Below are 15,239 nucleotides of genomic sequence, written 5' to 3' on the forward strand. Positions count from 1 at the left end.
CATTTACATTTTCTGTTCCACATAGTTTGTGTTTTTGCTCAACACGCCAAACATTTGCAGCAAAGCAAATTCCTGAATCTGGCCTGCTCCATGTTGTCAGACACTGCCTGCCCTACAGGTTTTCATAAAGCCCTTTAGTGCAGACAGTGATCACAGGTTGCAATGCCACTCCTCCGGGTAATGCGGTTAAAGTAGCAACACATGTTCAGTAATAATCTGGGTTGTTAGGCTGTGAGTATGTTTACCCAAGGAGCATATAAGGATATAAGGATCATTTTTAAATACCGTACTTGTACTTTACTTGAGTATTTCCATTTTATGCTACTACTTCACTTAAGAGGTACATATTAAACCTTTTACTCCACTACAATGTTGTGACCGCCATAATTAGGCTACTTGTTACGTCAGAGATTCAAAACGTTTCTACAGAGAAATAGGCGTTATTGTAGGCCAGATAAAGTTATTAAAATCAGGGTTGACATCGATCACATAGATCGTGATGCAGTAACGTTACCTTTACCTTGAGCATTTGAAAAAATAAATGCTGATTATACTCCTACTTTTACTAAAGTACGATCTTGAACATAGGCTTTCTACTTGTAGCAGCAGAGGTTAATAGTGGGTTGCCATTTTTCGGTTGCATGAAGTCTCCTACGAAGGTCTGACTCAAACACTGTACTGTCCCTTTAACACGAGCACGTGGTATCTGCAAACATCCGGTTTCCAGAAAATGGAAATACGATTGCAACAATGTTTTGACACACAGCTTTGACGCACAGATTCTTGCTACACTGTAATTACGTTTTCTCTCGAACATTGTTTCCATGTTGTTGAAATACAAAGGGATGTCGTGCTGGTAGTCGACCCCTAAAACTGCTGTTTGGTCACTAAATGGTAAAGCCGTTTGTTTCTCGACAGATGGAGGCAGGCAGCCTCGTCTCATGCCGAGAGGACATCTCTTCGCTGTTCCCAGAGCAAACGCCGGGTGCCAAATACAAAGTAGGACATTCAGTTGGGGTGGGGTTCGTATAGAGGCTACTTCAGGTGCGCAGTCGCCCCTTTTAAAGGCTTCAAACTGTCGCATAATAATCACACCTATTGTCCTTTGTTAGGATTTAAGCGGTCAGTTTTCCACCGTCAGACAAGTGCGCGGAGATGGAAACTGCTTCTACAGAGCCCTCTGCTTCGCACACTTGGAGTCAGTGCTGCACAATGCCAGGGCTTTGCAGAGGTCCGTTAACGTCATTACAGCCATTTCTCAAAAAACGGAAGTCACCTCAAATTTAAGGTGGTGACATCTTATTGGTTTGACTTTCAGGTTTAAGGAGAAAATTGTTCAAACCGATGAAGACTTGTCTTCTGCGGGATTTGATGAGAGGTCCTTCAAACACCACCTGAACACAGTAAATAATGCATTTCTTTTTACAGACTTACCATCATGTACAAGGTTAGTACAGCCCAAGTTTGAATACGCCTGGAAAAGAAAATAAGTCTTCATTCAAGTGAGCAACAAGGGGAATTTATTGTTGGGAACGAACCCTTCAGAAATTACAGAAGCAGTAATACAATCAGATTACTAGTTCGGGCATGTTTTTATGGTGACGTCAATCTCTGACACCCGAGTCAGCTGCAGAACTAAATTCCATTCACAAGCCATCTTCTGGCAACATGTCACCTTACCTATGAAGGTTCTGTTATACACGTAATGACTAATTTGGTAAAAGTAGTGCAGGTCAAAACCAATTGTACTTGTTGACATCGTGAAGTTCTTTGGATACGCATCCATCAGTTCATCATTGGAACTGCTAATGGATCTCAGGGAATTAAAATAAAAGAATTGGAGGCACACTTGTAGAACTAGCTTAACCCAATGCGTGTAAATACCTCGTTCTCGTGCAGGTTGTTAACGTAGTGGAGCAGTGCCAGGCTGACGAGCAGGAAGACACACTGCTCAGGCTCTTCAATGAGCAGATGACGTCCGACAGCGTGGTGCAGTATCTGCGGCTGCTCACTTCAGCGCACCTGCAAAACCAGGCGGAGTTCTTCTGCAACTTTGTGGAGGCCCCAAATCTACTAGTCTACTGTCACCAAGTTTGTAACAAAGTGCCGCTGCCATCTAGTGAAAACAAATAGTAGCTCCGAGGTTTTAATCAAGGAGATATAACTGCCAGGTTTGGTAATGTCTTCGCTCTCTTCATTCAGGAGGTGGAGACCATGGCGATGGAGTGTGATCACGTGGACATCTTAGCTCTGTCACAGGCCCTGGATATCGGCATCCACATCGTCTCTATGGAGGGCGATGAACAGCAGTTGGCTCACCACGTCATTCCAGAAGGTGCCGAACCCTCCCTGCACCTCCTCTACCAAACGTCACACTATAACATTCTCTACCCGCGACCTCAACACTGACCAGAGACCCACGAGGACTCGGCTCAACTCAGGAATATTGACTTTGGTGGAATAAAAATCCGTACTGGGCTTTAAGACACTTATGAAAACAGATTTTTATAAAGTCTTGCAGTGTACAGCGATTCAACAACATTTGGAAATACATTTTTTTGGTTTTTTTGCACATTGTGCAATAAGTATTTAAACAAATTGAAATGAATTCATGTAAAACCATTTACATAGATCAACAATTACATAAACCGTGTCAAAGATGGCCTCTCTAAATACACATTCCTTTAACATTTCACCGCTGCTCTTTCTTCTGCTGTTGTGCAACACCTTTCTTTAACTTCTGTTTCTTCTCCTGTAATGAAACCCTGGTGAGGGCATTGCCCCTCCCGGGTACAGGCATGTGAGGAACGGACAGCTTTCCCATTTGAGTGGGGAACTTGGTCCTATTCCCATTGTTGAATACCGGCTGGGAGATCAGATGCTTCAAATGCTTCTTCATCCCCTTTACCGCCCTCTGCTGCTCTCTGTCATCGTCTTCATCCTTTCCCCTGCCTGTGGACATAGATGGTATATTCAGTTGTCTGTATTTTAACATTTTTAAATAAAGGGAACCTGGTGTGCGAACATGTTGTGTTATGTTGGTCTCACCCATTAAAAGATCATCATCCAGGTCCACCTCCATGGCCTCTGCTGCCTGTCTGAACCAGGAGTTGTGCTGCTTCTCCTTGCTGTTGTGGAACTCGATCTTCTCGATCTGTCTGGCCAAGTTCACCCGCTCCTGTGGCGAAACGCACTCAACAATCAGATATGATCTCTTTAATGTCACATAAAGGCTTGATCTAATGCTGGATCTCACCTTGATGGCATCCATGCATTTGCTCTCTATGGGGAACATGGGAAGGTCCTCGTCCTTCCCCAGAGCCCTGTAGATCTTTTTGAAGTTCATCACGTCGTCGGGGCCGATCAGCAGCAAACTCAGACCCTCTTTGGTGGCTCTCGCTGTTCTGCCACTGCGATGGACGTACGTCTCAGACGTCCTGGGAACCTGATGTTCACAGGACGACATGATTGAACATATTAGAACAGCCTCTAATACAATATTTCAGCTAACAGAGCTATGCAGCTGTATTATTTAAAATCAAACATGTAAAACCAAACAACTGTAACCAAAATTGAACTCGACAGTAAAGAAATTCCTGCACCAAGGCTCATAGTGGTTGGTGTTACAGTATATTAGTACCTTGTATATACAGGACGATACTCATGTCAGTTAAACATAAGCAAATGGCTTTCTGAAATGATAAATGTCGTGGACAAAGCTTACCTGGTAGTGAATGACATGCTCAACATTCGGGATATCCAGTCCTCTAGCTGCCACATCAGTAGTCAGCAGAACACAACTGGGAATGACATTTTGACATTGTGTATAAGTGTCAATTCAGTAATGAGAGAATGGTGAAGTGTTGAGTTGACTACATGTTTAGGGAAGTGACACTGAAGAGATGCTAGATAATGATTAACAGTAACTACCGGTATGTAAGTATCACTTTAAAGACGGAGCTTATTTCAAAAACTGGGGAAAGATGGCAGCAGCACAACCACATGTACAGACTATTCAAAGCGCACTCGAGTTGTTTCTCCACCTTCCACTTTGAGGAGTGCAAACTACAGAGCATATTCTGTAAATATGCATTATGATTAAACGATGGAACAAGTCATGGGAACATAACCCTGGACTTTTTAGGCATACCAGATGGAACCCTGAAGTCCTTAGTTGCAGTTAAGACTTGAGACAGTTAAGACAAACCTAACCTGAGGCAAACCCTTCAGACTGCTCGTGCAAGTGTGTGCAAACCTCACCTATCCCTCTCTGCAAACCTTTCCAGGTTTTTGAGGCGTTGCTTCTGGTGCATGTTGGCATGAAGGGGCAGTGGAGTACAGTCCAAGATAACCAGCAGAGAGTTCAGTCTCTTGATGCAGTCTATACTGTTGGCAAATACCATGGTGCGGCCAGGATACTGGAGCAGGAAGTAATAAAGGTAGAAGTCCTTCTCTTCCTTCTGACAATGGATTCGGGTCTCAGTCAGGGTCTCCACAGTTGCCTCCTTCCGGGTCAGGTCAACGATTTTGGGTTTGGACCTGATCCCCACTTTGAGCATGAGAGCTTCCAGCTTGCTCCTCTGGTCCAGATTCTTCTTCTTCTTCTTCAGAACGCGGGTGGGCAGGCTGCGATCCATGGTCAGCGTGGCAGAGAACACAAAAGTCTGCCTCTTGGGATTAAAGTGAACGGTGTTCAGCATCTCCAGCAGACTCTCCAGCTCCGCAAAGTGGCCTCTCTCTACCATGCGATCTGCTTCATCAATGACCAGGCACCTGCAGAATAACGCAACCAAGAGAACTTAATAAAAAGTAGCATGAACAAAAAACACCACTCTATATTTAATCTTTATGTGACACCCTATATGGTTCCCCACATTTGAAAATGAGCTAATGTGGTCCCTCCTTACCGGCCAATAAAACTCGAACCGCATTCCATATTTCTTTTTCAGTGTAAATGTAAACCGGACATTACCGGGTAAATAGCATTTATGAAGATCCGTCTACCCTCCAGGAACCCAAACCAGTAACGCCTTTGATCAAAATCTGATGAATAAATAAGGAAGTAGGGCTCGATGATAATTCAGTGTTACAGTTTATTGGCTTTCAATGGCGTTGTATTGTGATAACATGATCATTTATTAAGTATATTGTTATCTAAAACTAAATATGTTGTACTGAAACACATCAATCTTGAGAAAATGAAATACTCAAAGTGCTCTTTACACAATATGGAAACCTCTCACAGAACACACAAAAGCCTCAACACTTCTACCAAATGCAGATAAACAAATTAGAAATGAATATTAAAAGTTATATTGAATTATTGCAATTGTTTTATGTCTGATGACCTTTGTCTGTTGTAACGCAGTACAGTGGGACACAGTATATTGTAATGAATTTGATGTCTTTATTATTTTATTTATCTGTGATTTTGCACATAATTGCCATGTCTTGATAAAGATAATATTGACATCTGAAATATATTGCCAAACCATATAAGAAAGAGGTGTGAATTGTGACTTACCTGAGCCGTCTCAAATTCTGCAGATGTGGATGCCCCTCCTGGATAAAGTCCCACAGACGTCCTGGAGTGGCAATAACGATTTCTGGTCTTCGCTTTAGCATCCGTCGCTGTTTCTGTTGTGCCATTCCACCCACCAATATTGCCGTTTTGATGTCTACACAAGAGTAACACATTGAGCATCTTGACATTCATAATTACGTTTTAATTATCAAAAAGAAAAAAAAACCCTGGTCATCATAAAACTTGAATAACTTACCTGTAAATTTGGCGACAGCATCAATGTGGTGCTTGACCTGAACAGCCAGCTCCCTGGTGGGAGTGAGCACCAGTCCGAGCAGAGGCTGACTGCCGCCACCGGCAGGTTCGTCTCCTGCTTCAGCGGTGGGCTCAAAGTCAAACTCTGCATTTTCGATTACTTTAACACACCCGAGCCTCTGGTCGTCATCTTTTTCTTCACCGTCATCTTCGCTGTCATGTTCGTCTGTGTCACCTTCATCCTGCTCTGTGATGCCTTCACCCTCTTCTCCCTCGGCGTCAATGTCCTCCTCGTCTTCTGTCGCGGTCTCATCTACAGCTGGCAAATACAAACTCTCAACCTTTGCGGTTGATTCGGTGTTGTCGTCAGTTGGCTTTTCTGGACTTTTCTTCCACTCTAAGATGGCGTGGATCATGGGAATACCAAAAGCCAGTGTCTTCCCACTTCCTGTAATGACAGCGCTCACATTAGCTTCACTGATGGACACATGAGGACATACTATTATGGGACAAAAACAAAGGGTGTTTTATCTTACCTGTCTCAGCCGCCCCCAGTATATCCATACGATCCCTGATAGCTGGAGGCAAAGTCAGGGCTTGTATGGGACTCGGTGCGCTAAATCCAAGACTGCTCAGTGCCTTTAGCACAGGGGAGGGGACAAACAGGTCCTTCCAGGCACTCACATCTGCTTTTTTGTCATCGGGGCCAGATTGTGCCGCGTTCGTCCAGTTCTTGATCTGCTTTTTGATTTTGGGAAGCTTTGTGACTTTATCTTGAGTGGATTTTTCTATTTCCAGACCCTGAAGTTCTGTCTCCTGTTTTTTATCTTTTCTTATCCGCCGCTTCGGTTTCTTTTTCTTCTTTTTGTTACTCTTCTTTGTGAGTTTTGGGGCATCAGGTTCTGAACTGATTGCTGTATCTTTACAGGCGTCTTCTGCGGGCCTTGCCTCCTCTCCTCCCTCCTCACCTGCAGCTACATCCTTCTCTATCACTTCTTCAGCAGTGTTATCTGGCTGGTCCGATTCCTGTGCAACCACTTTCTGATTTTTCCTCTTTTTGGCTTTCTTCTGAACTGGTTCAGCTGTTTTCTCTCCCTCTTTGCGCTCCACAGCTACCTTCTCTCCCTCGCCGGCTTTTCTCTTCTTCGTTTTCTTCTTCTTCTTCTCCTTCTTGAATTCATTTGCTACTTCAGCTGCAGCCTTCTCAGAGTCTACCAACCGGTAATCTGTCAGCTCTTCAAAACACACCAGACCCTCCAGTCCCTCCTCGGAGAAGATACTGGGATCGAGCTCCAACGCTTTCCATTTGCCTTTCATATGGATGCTCCGTTTGGCTGGCTTTATCAGCCCGGAGGACATGCGCTTGTATCTGGGCTTCATCTTCATTATCTTCATTTTCCTACAAATATATACCGAGTCACGCGAGTACGTTGAATTGCCTCCCTCTGACGGAGCAGTTAAACGCGTGGCGGTATGTGTGAAGTTAGCTCGCAGCTAGGTGAACTCCAACTACTATGTAGCAAATACCCGTAAAAACGTCAGACCCGATTGGCTCGGTAAGCCATAAACAACAATACTACAACTATAAGTAAAAGCAGTGAACACAAAGTACTACCTTGACTGGCTGTGTTGTTTTTCTATGTCAAAATATTGTTACAAATGATGACAACCACGCATGACATGAGGGCGCAGCCATGACAGTGTTGATCACGTGGTTTGAAAAAACTTTATTTGTCCAACAAACGGTTACAGAGTTTTCTGTGGGAGAGAAAAAACTATTCATGTGATATATTTGAAGCGAAGTGATCAGGAGCGTGTTGTCTCTAGATATAGTGATCATATTCATACAATCAGTTGTTGATACATTTCAGAGAAAGTAATACTTTCACACGTTTAAATTATTAAGACTGGGTGTGTTGTAAACACATTCTTATAAGGCGCCTTTCATAAAAGGTTTATACATTGTAAGTAATGACTAAATTCATAATTTATAACCATCTATTAATTTTTAACACTAATGCCAGTGAAATATGTCTTGCTGGCGCGCCGTCACATTTGCAGGTATAAAGTCATTAAAAGGTAATGTTTCTCATGTTTTAGTAAGCCATCATAAAAAGTTAGTAAATCATCTGTACACATTTATAAATGTAAATAAATCATGGGATAAGGATTTTTCCAATAATTAGCTAAGTCTGCAGGTTTTTAAATGTTAATACATATTTAAAAGTTGATATCCAGATGTAAAGAGACGAAAAGCCAAAGTGCCCTGGTGATGGCGCTCACATGCACCAGCACCAGCCCTGCTCATTTAGTTTGTGTTTTGCACACATCTTAGTCCGAGAGCCGAAATGATTTCATTAAATCCAAAAGAAAGGCACAAGAATGTTCATTCTTTATGATAGAACAGCACAGCACAAGCTTTAAGATGCATGAAAACAGCCATTTAAAAGCCTCAGTAAACAACCCAGTCACTACTGCTAGTTTTTGGTAGGGTCAATCACCCTGCCCATGAACAGCAGACAGTTTGTGGCTTCATGGTATATGAAGAAGAAAAACGGCCTGTTGACAATGAAGGTACTGGGTAAGGAATATGCAATAATGCCAGTTGTTGTGGCAGCTGCTGCAATGGTTCCTGTCTCGTCCACTTCGATCACTGCCTTGTGCAGCACCTGTGATTTTACAGTAGAGATTGAGAACAAATTTAACATCTGCAGTGGTTTGAATAATAGTATGCGGTTACAGCATTGTGGAATGGAAAACTAACCTCTGACATTTTGAGGCCTTTTTCTTTACTCAGCTTTGTCAAATTGGCTGAAGTACTGAAGATGCTGGCCATGCCCATATCTGGTAGAAGATTTTGCAGGGAATACGACTCCTCCATCTTGAATTTGGGGAACTTGACGTCCAGTTTGCTGTGAACATAAAGATATGGCCCTCAATGTTGAGTAGACTCACTTGTTATCGGTTGCTGTAGGTGTTTGATATTATATATTTGCATGTTTGTTGAAGTGCTTTTTGAAAAACCTTTCTAGAGAAAATGTCACAAAGTGCTTCATGGCTCAAATACAACAGAACACAGACGATGCAATAGTAGACAAACTATGGAAAGATGAGTTTTTCAGGTCAGTGTAAAACATTTCCCACGTAATTACTTTCTATGCACTTACATTTTTCGCAGATTTTCGATCCAGCTGAGGAACTTCTTTGCAGTGATACCATCATCAATTACAGTGTAGTCCATGCCTTTGTTTGGTAGGAGGATAAGCATGGACACACCTTCCTCATATGGTAGCTTCAACACTTTAGCACCAAGAGCAACATCCTCCATTGAGTAGAACTTATCCGCTAAAAACATCATCGGTACTTGCACAATGTTGTAGTTGTCAATGTAGAACGGTGCACTTTCAGTAAAATTGGGGTTGAAAGGCTTCTGCCAGGATCCTGTAGAGGAAATTATACTGTTAGTTTAATTGTGACACTAATGGTCGAAGATCGAAACACAAACGGGTGTCAAAGCACGGTTAATAACAACCTTATAGGGTGATTCAACTTACCCTGGAAGAAAATTGTGTTGATTAACATGAGTTGGGTCAGTGGATCCAGGGTGGACATCATGTCTGTCACTTTCTCCTGAGTCTTGTTCTTGATATACTCATTGATGAACCTGATACTCCCTTCTGTGTCCGCAAAGTTTACACTTCTGATGTCAGCTTCAAAAAATGTCTTGATTTGATCTTCAAATACTTTCTCCACCACAAACTGCTGGCCCGTGAAGAGGGCCATGCCGTGGTCCAGTTTCAGTGATCCATTCTGTGTGATGTACTCATGAAGGAGTTGAAAGAGTGTTGGGATAAGTTCAGGCTGGTCAGCCCGCTCCAGCTGCTCCAGGTTGAGTCCCTTCAGTATTTCCTTGTGTGTGATGCCATCAGAAGCCATTAAAAGAGCAGCAAAGCTGGTGGAGATGCTCAGAGGTGAGAAAAAGATATTGTTGTCGTGATAGCTGGATATTTTTCTGTATAGGTTCATGGCAAAGTCCATATTTTTTAAGGAAAGATCTGAGATGGTGGTGCTCGGAATGTGCGCTTGGTGGACAGGAGTGAGGAAGCCCATGCAGGCTACAATTAAAATAAATCCCATCTTCATTTTGTGTACCACCATATATTGAGGTTTGGTTGCACAACCTGAAACAGACATGTAGATGTCGAAAGATCATTTAAAAAAAAGCACAATTGAACAGTGACACAATAAATGTCCCATCTGCTAAAAATTAGAAAACAGATCTGATCCCATAAATAACTTTTGTTTCCTTTCTATTACCACCAAAAGCACTTCATTTAATTCAGTTTTGAATTGCAATAGATTGTTCTGACTAAATATAATTTTCCACGATTGACTAACTATCATACGTACCATTCAGCTATAGTGGGAGTCTACTTCTGAAAGCTACATCTATTATTTGGGGAAACAAAGTGCAAGTGTGCTTTGAGCGTTACATATTAACCATGACTCACCGCCGGCTGTTGTTCCAAATGAAGTCCGAGTTGTTTTTGGAACGTTCAGAGTTTATTTTCCAGAGGCGATGCCACAGGAACTGTCAATAATTGCAGATAAACATTGACACACAAAAACTGAGACATGAGAAACTTCAGGAGGAGTGAATGTCACTTTAATCCAAGAACTAATACATTAAATGAAAGAGCGTGCTATGGTAACATGAGTACTTATTGTGAGAATGAAGTGAGTGATAATAATGCGAAGATAAAAGAAAAAACCCCAACAACCAACATTTTATACCCTCTCGCAGGTGCATTTTAAATAGACAAAGCCAAACCAAAGAAAACAATATGACAGTTTATTGGAAGTCATCCAGCACAAGAAGCAACACTTTGCATGACATCCAATACTTTTGTGGAGGCATCAAGATATATCCATGCTGAGCACGTCATTGGTTCCAGAAAACGTAATAACTGTAAACAAACTCAACAGTTGTAATGCTGTGATGTGATCAACGATGTGTGTTGCAACATGATATTGGCTTTTATGAAATAAAAAAACCCAAGAGAAAAACTCCTCAAAGCGATGTTCCGTTCCATCTTTGGATTTTAAATTACACAAATAATGAGGTTAAACAACAGTTGCCATTCATTCTCACTATTTGACCGACATTTTGGAAGATCATCAATCAGCTGACGGCTTTCATAGCGTTAAGCCAAGGCAACCTCAGTAATAATCGATGTATCTGCACAACCACTGTGTAGAACATCGCTCAAAGTGTTTTTGGAATACAGGATCAGTCAAATCAGTGCAATTAAAAAAATAAGTATTTTAGGGTAAACCTATTGACCGTTTGTGGCGGTACATAAAAGAGAGAATGATCATTTTAACAATCTTTTCTTTATAAATACTGATGACAGATGAAGTCTGTTGGACATGTCAGACTTTTATTTGGTTTTAAGTGATTTTACTGTGCTGGAAAAAGGAACTATGCATTTATTTATCAGCTGCAGTTTCATGCCGTTTACAGATTGCTCCTTTGTTCCCCATTACATGTTAACTTATTCTGGACGAGACATGAAACATATGCATCAGTCAAACGCATCTTAGACTCAACCAATAGTTCTATAGAATTCTGTTGTTCAGCATCCATCAAAAGTGGACAGAACACCCTTAATATTGTGTGTGTGTTAATAAGTGATGAGCGGTGTAATCTCACATTTCATTATGCCTACTTATACACTTAAGGTGATAACCAAATCACAACAGCAACAATATGTTGTCTAAATATCTTGGAAGTTCACTCACATCGTCAACAAGTAAAATGATTGATGAAGTCAGGAATTAATGACCCACACCTTTTAGTGCTGCTGGCTAAAAGATATTTCAATACAAGAAATGATTCCAAAACTACACTGGTGTTCTGGTGGGGCGTGCGTTGGATTCACATCTAAAGTCCAATGGAAAGGTAGGGGGCTCTGTCATTATCCATCACACTTTTATCTGTGGTCCTAACATTGGCCTCTCATGGCTTTCACAGAACAATCATCTCAGTGTAATCACCCCGAACAAGTAAACACACCCTGTATGCTGAAGACTCCTTTCTATCTCTTGCAGAGAAAAAAAACGAGAATAAAGAACAGTTTACAATAGAAATAGAAGGCGACACGGTACAAAGGCAATTGCAAACTTGGATTAACTGCATCATGAGTTCTGTAGTCACTCTTTTCCCAGCGTCAGTGTCTCACCGAGTTAGATTGGACTAACTGATGCCTTTTCTTTGTCGTTGTTCTCTTCTCTGTAGCCTGTCAGCGAACTAATCAGGGGAAACGGGTCAGCCTTCTGACTTTCCTTATGTTCGCATGTGCAAAAAGGTTAGAGGAAGGAGCAAAGCTACCCCCGTGTTGGGTCGCCAATCCTGGCAGGTGGTAAACAGCATAGGCAAACCTTGCACACCTTCACTGGCTGGGCTTTTGTTGTTGGTCCTCTTCAGAGCCAATGTTTACTGATCCTTAAAGAGGGGAGAGGCTTTTTTATCAAAGTCATAATAATCTGCACTCTATGTACATTATATAGATACACACACACACACACACGTTCACAAAAATATATCAAAACTACTTACCTGAGCCACCTGATGATTTCGTGTCTGGTTGTTGAGGAATGTTCGGCTGAGCTTGTTGCTGCTGCCTGAGGAGTCAACAGTGAGGGTTTGCATCAGAATCCATGCATTCATTTTCCATTCACTCAAAAGGGGGTTGACACAATATCATGAATACTTCAATATAAATGAATTACAACAAGAAATATTATGGCCTAAAAACAACACCACCAAAAGAATGTTTACATAAACAGGTGTTGATAGAAGTTTGTTAAATCTACCGATCAAAATAGGCTTGTCTCCTCTTCCGCAGTTCCTCGGCTGTGAGAGCCTCATTCTGGCCGGCTCGTTGTCCTCCTGCAGCCTGGCTCCCTGATTTCACATTTCCCATTTCAGACTCTGAGGACTTGTTGCTCATCACTGCACCTATAATAATAATAATAATAATAATAATAATAATAATAATAATAATGGTAATGTGACCTAGGGGCAAAATGTGCAAAAATAAGACTGAAATCATTGATATGATCAATGGAAAAGGCCTAATTAACAGTGCAATCTATATATATATATATATATATATATATATATATATATATATATATATACATACACACACACATATAGAATCGTGAGTTTATAAAATCAACTGTTTCGTTGATTTGCAATTCATCTGGACAAAGAAACAATAAAATATTTCCAAACCTTTGGATAACTCATCATTTACCTTGCATGCTAAGCTGTATGGCCCTGCGAAGATCAGCTTCTTCATCTTCCACATCTATGTCCTGTCTGCTGAGTGCCAGAGCTTTCTTCAGCTCGTCATCTTCATCAACAACCTCATCCTCCACACCAAAGACCACCTCTGACTGGCTCAGAGCTGCTGACCTCCTGCTCACAGTACAAGACTTAATCAGATGCCGCAAGGAAGCAGAAAAAGCCTATTTTGAGCAACTTGTAACTAAGATACTTCTCCATATTGTGCTCTCTGCACATACAGTACATACCCTGCACTTGTCTGGGCTTCATCCTCTCCAATAAGCCTTGGTCGCTGGTGCTGCTGCACCCTCATGATCCCAAGAATCTGCTCTGCTTCACACTCTGGGAGGTTTCCTCGGATCACAAATATGGAATAACCTGCACAAAGTCCACTTTTAGCCTGGTTTCTACTTTGCAACAACTAAACGTTGTATAACAAAAGTCAATCTTACGATACCTTCTTGTTGTAACTGTGCAAGGAAAAGTGCTAGATAGGTGTCTGATATCAACTCTGGTCCAGTCAACAGTGAATTCAAATTAAACCACTGCAATGAAAATAAAAATATTTTTAGTAATTTAAAGTTGTGTTAACATTGTTTATTGTTCATTTACAAGTGCCTCATACCTGTTGTCCAAGTTTCCGTATAGTAAACCAGTGCTCCTTGTAGTTGCAAATAAAGGCTTTCTCATTTCTGAAACACGAAAGTAGGAATAGCGGTCACCTTCAACTTAAACTGTAGAGTAGTAATGGGATTACAGATCAAGATATTACACAATAAAGTCTTTTACATTGGATTAATCATCAGGCTCTGGTACTCCCGGCTGTTGAAGAGGATCAACTCCAAACCCCACACTCTCAGTGCATTGCTAATTACCTAGAGGAATTAGATGACAGAATAGGGAATTTATATCACTAACTCATAATGGTTATTGATCCGTTATTAACAACAAGAAAATGTGAATCTCTCACTTGTATTGAAAAGAACCCGCTGTCATCCATGTTGCCAGATGGTTGCTGGAATCACATTCACAGAACATAAAGTTAGAGACTGTTTGAATACACAGACAATAAATCGGCTGCTGCACTAGCATTCACTTCTATGTCTCCTCACCTGTAAGAAGGTCCTATACTCCTCACTGGCCATACCGCCTTCAGCCATCCTCATTCTTTCCTCTTCATCGAGCTGATGAGCAATGGAGGACAGATCCACAGGAGTGAAGTACTCACCCTGCAGGAGGTTGTTGAGACAGTGTTGGGCGCAAAGAGAGCCCTCTTGCTGAAAAATAAAGGTTTAGACATTGATAAGACACCAGCGCATATTACTATTCTAACATGACAGCACGATGACAGAGTTTTCTTAACAACGTTGTCAGCCTTATGGACATGGAAATAGCTAACGTAAGTACTAAAATGGAGTTGGTATGTCCCCAACAGTTATACACTGGTAGAGCTACATACAGCTAGCTTACGCAAACAACACAGTTAATAACGTTACTCGTTTATAAAGACCAGATAGCTAGTTCGTTTTCTAACATGACAAAAATAACATGGTTGCGACTGTTGGAAAGCTTTCTGCGTCGTTACTACAAGCTGAAACTTCATGATCTCTGACTAGCAGGTGCAGTTAGCATCTTTAGCTGTCTGGACAACAATACTGACAAACAAGACCACACATCTCTCAACACCGGCCAGATAGCGCCGGTAAACACATCGCCGCTAGAATATCCAAAGCTTTCCGAAAAAAACACAACGAATTACTTCGGGCTTCATGTTTTAATTTCAACGTTTTAACTTACTTTCTCATGAAATATGGACTCCATATTCAGCTTTCTGTCAAACAGTGAACTCTGACCTCTGGCCCCGCTCCATTGATCACCACGGAAAGAAAGGACAGTCTCGAGCAGCGCCCCCGAGAGGCCTGGAGCCCATACGACCACCGTCATCATAACTGCTTTATACATTTATATCAGCGACGTCATTGAAATCAATGTCTGTGTGCGGCACAGAACAACTGTCAACTAACGTCACGTCGCTTCATAGAGACACTGATCCACTAAGTATTTTTATTAATTACAACATGTGTCCGTGACATAATTTATTTGACT

General features: G+C 41.6%; 4 protein-coding genes across 6 annotated transcripts; 1 reads left to right on the forward strand and 3 right to left on the reverse strand.

Moving 5' to 3' along the window:
• The first annotated feature begins 725 nt into the window (after positions 1-725).
• On the forward strand, positions 726-2,413 carry LOC306790692 (ubiquitin thioesterase OTUB2-like). Its single transcript, XM_079287136.1, has 6 exons — positions 726-793; positions 919-999; positions 1,113-1,231; positions 1,319-1,403; positions 1,900-2,091; positions 2,203-2,413. The coding sequence occupies exons 2-6, from the start codon at positions 919-921 to the stop codon at positions 2,407-2,409; spliced, it is 684 nt and encodes a 227-aa protein (XP_079143262.1). The 5' UTR covers positions 726-793; the 3' UTR covers positions 2,410-2,413.
• A 22-nt stretch (positions 2,414-2,435) lies between these two features.
• On the reverse strand, positions 2,436-7,476 carry ddx24 (DEAD (Asp-Glu-Ala-Asp) box helicase 24). The gene is made up of 8 exons (XM_079287135.1): positions 6,316-7,476; positions 5,781-6,227; positions 5,525-5,678; positions 4,261-4,773; positions 3,725-3,800; positions 3,257-3,445; positions 3,049-3,178; positions 2,436-2,952 (listed from the first exon to the last, which is right to left on the reverse strand). The coding sequence occupies exons 1-8, from the start codon at positions 7,172-7,174 to the stop codon at positions 2,693-2,695; spliced, it is 2,628 nt and encodes an 875-aa protein (XP_079143261.1). The 5' UTR covers positions 7,175-7,476; the 3' UTR covers positions 2,436-2,692.
• A 780-nt stretch (positions 7,477-8,256) lies between these two features.
• serpina10b (serpin peptidase inhibitor, clade A (alpha-1 antiproteinase, antitrypsin), member 10b) lies at positions 8,257-9,937 on the reverse strand (the record flags this gene model as incomplete). The annotated part of the gene is made up of 4 exons (XM_079286438.1): positions 8,257-8,448; positions 8,544-8,691; positions 8,947-9,220; positions 9,334-9,937. The coding sequence occupies 4 exons, from the start codon at positions 9,935-9,937 to the stop codon at positions 8,257-8,259; spliced, it is 1,218 nt and encodes a 405-aa protein (XP_079142564.1).
• Positions 9,938-10,427: 490 nt separating this feature from the next.
• atxn3 (ataxin 3) lies at positions 10,428-14,983 on the reverse strand. 3 transcript variants are annotated; one of them, XM_079285948.1, is made up of 11 exons: positions 14,931-14,983; positions 14,246-14,410; positions 14,104-14,148; positions 13,923-14,008; positions 13,759-13,825; positions 13,591-13,678; positions 13,382-13,511; positions 13,102-13,265; positions 12,656-12,800; positions 12,399-12,463; positions 10,428-12,284 (listed from the first exon to the last, which is right to left on the reverse strand). In XM_079285948.1, exons 1-11 carry the CDS (start codon positions 14,952-14,954, stop codon positions 12,232-12,234), a joined length of 1,032 nt encoding a protein of 343 aa, XP_079142074.1. In that variant the 5' UTR covers positions 14,955-14,983; the 3' UTR covers positions 10,428-12,231. The 3 variants fall into 3 exon arrangements, with proteins under 3 accessions (XP_079142074.1, XP_079142073.1, XP_079142072.1); XM_079285947.1 differs by having other exon boundaries at positions 12,656-12,746; positions 14,931-14,961; XM_079285946.1 differs by having other exon boundaries at positions 10,428-12,278; positions 14,931-14,961.
• Positions 14,984-15,239: the final 256 nt, after the last annotated feature.

Source organism: Melanostigma gelatinosum, assembly GCF_949748355.1.
Source record: "Melanostigma gelatinosum genome assembly, chromosome: 16".
Classification (NCBI taxonomy): Eukaryota; Metazoa; Chordata; class Actinopteri; order Perciformes; family Zoarcidae; genus Melanostigma; species Melanostigma gelatinosum.

Excerpts from the sequence above, each read along its gene's own strand:
- LOC306790692 (XM_079287136.1), top strand. The coding sequence starts at position 919 with ATGGAGGCAGGCAGCCTCGTCTCATGCCGAGAGGACATCTCTTCGCTG. Across the intron at positions 1,000-1,112 it reads CGCCGGGTGCCAAATACAAA|GATTTAAGCGGTCAGTTTTC; the intron begins GTAGGACATTCA and ends GTCCTTTGTTAG. Across the intron at positions 2,092-2,202 it reads TACTAGTCTACTGTCACCAA|GAGGTGGAGACCATGGCGAT; the intron begins GTTTGTAACAAA and ends CTCTTCATTCAG.
- ddx24 (XM_079287135.1), bottom strand. The coding sequence starts at position 7,174 with ATGAAGATAATGAAGATGAAGCCCAGATACAAGCGCATGTCCTCCGGG. Across the intron at positions 4,774-5,524 it reads CAGAATTTGAGACGGCTCAG|GTGCCTGGTCATTGATGAAG; the intron begins GTAAGTCACAAT and ends GTTATTCTGCAG. Across the intron at positions 3,179-3,256 it reads AATGCATGGATGCCATCAAG|GAGCGGGTGAACTTGGCCAG; the intron begins GTGAGATCCAGC and ends GTTTCGCCACAG.
- atxn3 (XM_079285948.1), bottom strand. The coding sequence starts at position 14,954 with ATGGAGTCCATATTTCATGAGAAA. Across the intron at positions 13,512-13,590 it reads TGCACAGTTACAACAAGAAG|GTTATTCCATATTTGTGATC; the intron begins GTATCGTAAGAT and ends GACTTTGTGCAG. Across the intron at positions 12,285-12,398 it reads GAAATCATCAGGTGGCTCAG|GATCAGTAAACATTGGCTCT; the intron begins GTAAGTAGTTTT and ends CCCCTCTTTAAG.